The sequence below is a fragment of the Heterodontus francisci genome, chromosome 5 (genome assembly GCF_036365525.1).
Source record: "Heterodontus francisci isolate sHetFra1 chromosome 5, sHetFra1.hap1, whole genome shotgun sequence".
NCBI lineage: Eukaryota > Metazoa > Chordata > Chondrichthyes > Heterodontiformes > Heterodontidae > Heterodontus > Heterodontus francisci.
The window spans coordinates 121,096,763-121,100,789 of record NC_090375.1 but is presented as its reverse complement, the minus strand read 5'-3'; the positions used below and the strand labels follow the sequence as shown (position 1 = coordinate 121,100,789).

At 39.5% G+C, this 4,027-nt stretch overlaps 1 protein-coding gene across 1 annotated transcript; it reads left to right on the top strand.

Annotated features, from left to right (window-relative positions):
- The first annotated feature begins 512 nt into the window (after window positions 1–512).
- Window positions 513–3,694, top strand: LOC137369607 (transcription factor 21). Its single transcript, XM_068030924.1, has 2 exons — window positions 513–950; window positions 3,608–3,694. The coding sequence occupies exons 1-2, from the start codon at window positions 513–515 to the stop codon at window positions 3,692–3,694; spliced, it is 525 nt and encodes a 174-aa protein (XP_067887025.1).
- The last annotated feature ends 333 nt before the right edge of the window (window positions 3,695–4,027 follow it).

Here is a 4,027-nt window from a genome sequence, read left to right as displayed (position 1 = left end):
GGGGGCGGGGGGGGGGGGGGCGGTCTGATTTTTTAAACTGTTGCAGTAGCACTCACCTCTTCGTTAAACAAATGAGCCGTTTAATTACTCTATGCTTTAACTGATTGATTGAAAGTTTCTAACTCAAATCTCAGCTCAAATGGAACATACCACTGAGGACGGATAAAACCTTGCAGTGTTAATTGAAAGTTCAGGCTCCAGAAGTGAATGTAAAGTACGGGAATATTTTAATATTTCTTCAATGACATCAAAAATAAAAAAGGAAAACTCCATTTCCGCGTCCTTGTGGGATATGATTGTCAATGTTATTGTTTGTTAATCCCGTCTTCGAATGGTTAGATCCACACAGAGTAGATACTTCCTGTTTAAAAGTGATAGTAGAAGCCGTCAAAAAACCATTGGAGGTGGGGTTTCTTTTTTCGATTCTTGCGTATGTCTTTGGTATTTAACAAATTTGTGGAGGAAGCCCTTTTCACTTGAGGGTCATTTCAATTTTCCGGAGGATTGGTACCATGTCTACTGGATCTGTCAGTGACACTGAGGACATGCGGGAAATAGAATTACAACGGCTCCATCTCCAATGTAACGGTATGAAACACGAGTCGAACGACATGGAATTCTACGTCTCCGCCGAAAACACTGATGAATCGAGCTCTGACTGCGGCTCCAAGAGAAAGAGACGGGGGAGTGTTAGGAAAAAGCAACTGCCCAAGCTAGGCAAAGAAGGCAAACAATCCCAGAGAAACGCTGCCAACGCGAGAGAGAGAGCCAGGATGAGAGTCCTGAGCAAAGCCTTCTCCAGGTTAAAAACCAGCCTTCCTTGGGTGCCATCAGACACCAAACTCTCCAAACTTGATACCCTCAGGCTGGCAGCCAGCTACATCGCACATTTAAGGCAAATATTGGCAAATGACAAATACGAAAACGGATACATCCATCCAGTAAATCTGGTAAGAAACCATGGATGTTGCAAAAAAAACAATAGCCAGAGGGAATCTAAATTCATGGCGACCTCTACGCAGAAAGTGTAAATGGCATTGAGATTAATATGGGGAGGGGGGGGGGGGGTCTTATAGTATTCAATGTACGTCCATATTTTCTTTTATTTGAAGTACTGTTAAAACACAGTGGTTCAAAATGTTTACACAGGACAAATATTAAATCACTATCAGCACTCAGTTAATAGTGAACTGCAGAATAAGTAGATTTTGTGCATTGCAAGAAAACTGATTACTTTATAATTCAACACATAAGTACTATTCTAATAACTAACTTCACATAAATTAATTTGTGCCATATCTCCTCCTGTGCTGTTAAATTATAAGTTTCTACGAACTTCTGCATTCCACCACACAGCCGAAACTCAACTGACCAATCGCATCTTTACCAGCTACACCACACTTTTAAAATATAAAGATAACATGTGTATAAATCTGTTAATAAAATTCCGAATATTATTTTATAGTATAAGTAACATGATATTGGTTGCACTCCCTACTTCTCCCTAACACACACACACACACACACACACAAGAAGTGTTTACAGGAAAGTTTAGATTTTATGCGATATTAAAAGCTATTGCAAAATGTTATGAAGCAGATCAGAGCTCTCCCACACAGACTTCACTTTTCCACAAAACTCAAGAACACACACGGATAGACAGCTCCTCCAATAAACTCAATTACTTCAGGTAGTTTTTTTTTGCCTTTTTAATAAACTGTTAACCAATACGTAAGTAATTCTTTCCGTAGGGATATCTGAAAAAAGGGCTGCCTACATTGACACATATCATTCAGATAACAGTTTGTGTATAAGATGCGATCATTTTCAATAATTACAAGTGAAGCCCTCTCCTGGATCGCGAAATCTCCTGCTATCGCTTTATCGTCTGGCGACAGATTTTGCCAGCTGCCAATTCAGAAAATGCAACTATTAAAACAAAATGGTCAAATGATTTATCTTGTGTTATGATAATTCCTAGTGATATAACTTTCCACGGTAATATTTAAAGCAACTTTTGAGTCAAAATGTTAAAGCGTTTGTGCTGAAACAATGTTTTCCTTGCGATTCGAAGTTAAGTATTTAAATTTTCAAAGAGCTTCTAAAATACCTTCGTTTCCTTTTACATAAATGCAAATATATGTTTCATTAATTTCTAAAATGTCCATTTGTGAGCTAATTCCATTAGATGTTGCATATTAAATCTATGCACATCTCTTCCATGCTGATAGCTAAGTGTGACTCAGGGACAGTAACTGGGAGATTTAGCAGGACTTTTATAAATCCGACTTTTAAAGGGCCAACATTCTTTTGGAAGCTACTAGATTAAAACAGTTATTACATTTCGATTAAAATTGGGATGTTTACAGGAAACTAGTGCTATTGAAAGATTTCTGGGGAAATTTCTTCAAGTTATGTAATATCAGGACAAAGTAATAATGCTACTCAAAATATTAAATCCTGCAGGATGAGTTGTTCACTGAGCTGAGTCTGATACTGGCTCTGCTTTCAGTAAAAAGGGCAGACTTTTAAAACTTGCATCCGAACAGTCAACCTCAAAATAGAGAATTACAGAAATGTCTCCACGTTGCAACTCAATAAAATAAGAGATATAATGGACCTTTGTTGAAAGCAAAACAGTTCACAGTTAGACTTTCCCTTCGGGATAACGTTTTTACTAATAACGTGCCAGGTTAATTACTTACAAGAAACCTTTAACAAATGTATTTCGTGTATTTCTGATTGTACAGTTGTAAATGGACAAGAAATGATTTGGTAGTTTTAATTTCATTGTCTTAGAATTTATGAATAATATTGATTGGCATGGGCATCGCAATATCCTTTCTTCATTGTTGGTCCAATTACGAAGTATCAGTCTCACTCTTCAAATCTGCCGCTTTATTAGAGCCGGTCACAAATTCAGTCTCGCTAATTCCCATTTTGTATTAAGTTGCATTTTGCATGATAGAATCATAGAAAGTTTACGGCACAGAAAGAGGCCACTTGGCCCATCGTGTCTATGCCGGGCCGAAAAAAACGATCCCCCCAGTCTAATCCCACCTTCCAGCATTTGGTCCTTGGCCTTGCAGATTACTGCACTTAAGGTGCATATCCAGACTCCTTTTGACTGTGTTGAGGCTCTCTGCCTCAACTACCTTTTCATGAAGTGAGTTCCAGACCCCCGCCACCCTCTGGGTGCAAAAAAACTTTCCGCATCTCCCCTCCAATCTTTCTACCAATCACTTTAAATCTATGTCCCCTAGTTACTGACCTCTCTGCGAAGGTAAATAGGCCCTTCAAAATGTTGTACATTTCAATCTGAGCTCCCCTCAGACTTCTCTGTTCCAAGGAGAACAACCTCAGCCTATCCAAACTTTCCTCATAGCTGCATTTTTCCAGTCCGGGCAACATCCTCGTAAATCTCCTCTGTACCCTCTCTGGTGATCCATGTTGCTTTTAATGTTATTTTATGCAGAAGTGATGAAACTGAGGTTAAAAAGGTGGAAAGGCATGTCTATTTCCTAATCCATATAAGGTGTTTGCGAACATACACTGTCAGTAGGGGCCACTGGATTATTATTCCAACTTATTTATTTCAAATTTCAGACCTGGCCTTTTGTGGTTTCGGGAAGATCAGAAGTTGACAGCAAAGATCTCGCTGCCACGTCCAGACTGTGTGGGACCACAGCCTAGCAGTATCAGAAAGCTCCCACTTCAACTCACTCGATGAGTAGGTTTCAGCCTTGGAGCGCATGACCAGACAGATTGGGCTGTCCCCATGGGAGAGGTCAACAGTCCATCGCCACTTTATTTGTTTCTTTTATAATCTTTCCTGTTTTAACTGCATGCTTTGCAGGACAAAGCTCTTACTCGTGGCAAAATGTCTAGAGTGGAGGAGGGAGTAGAGAAACATTGATAGACTGTACCTACACCGCAACAGGATCTTCCAGCGGATTGTCTGGCCAATGCGAGATATACAATGGACATACAAGGTATACCAACTATGTACTTTTCACAGCATGGAAT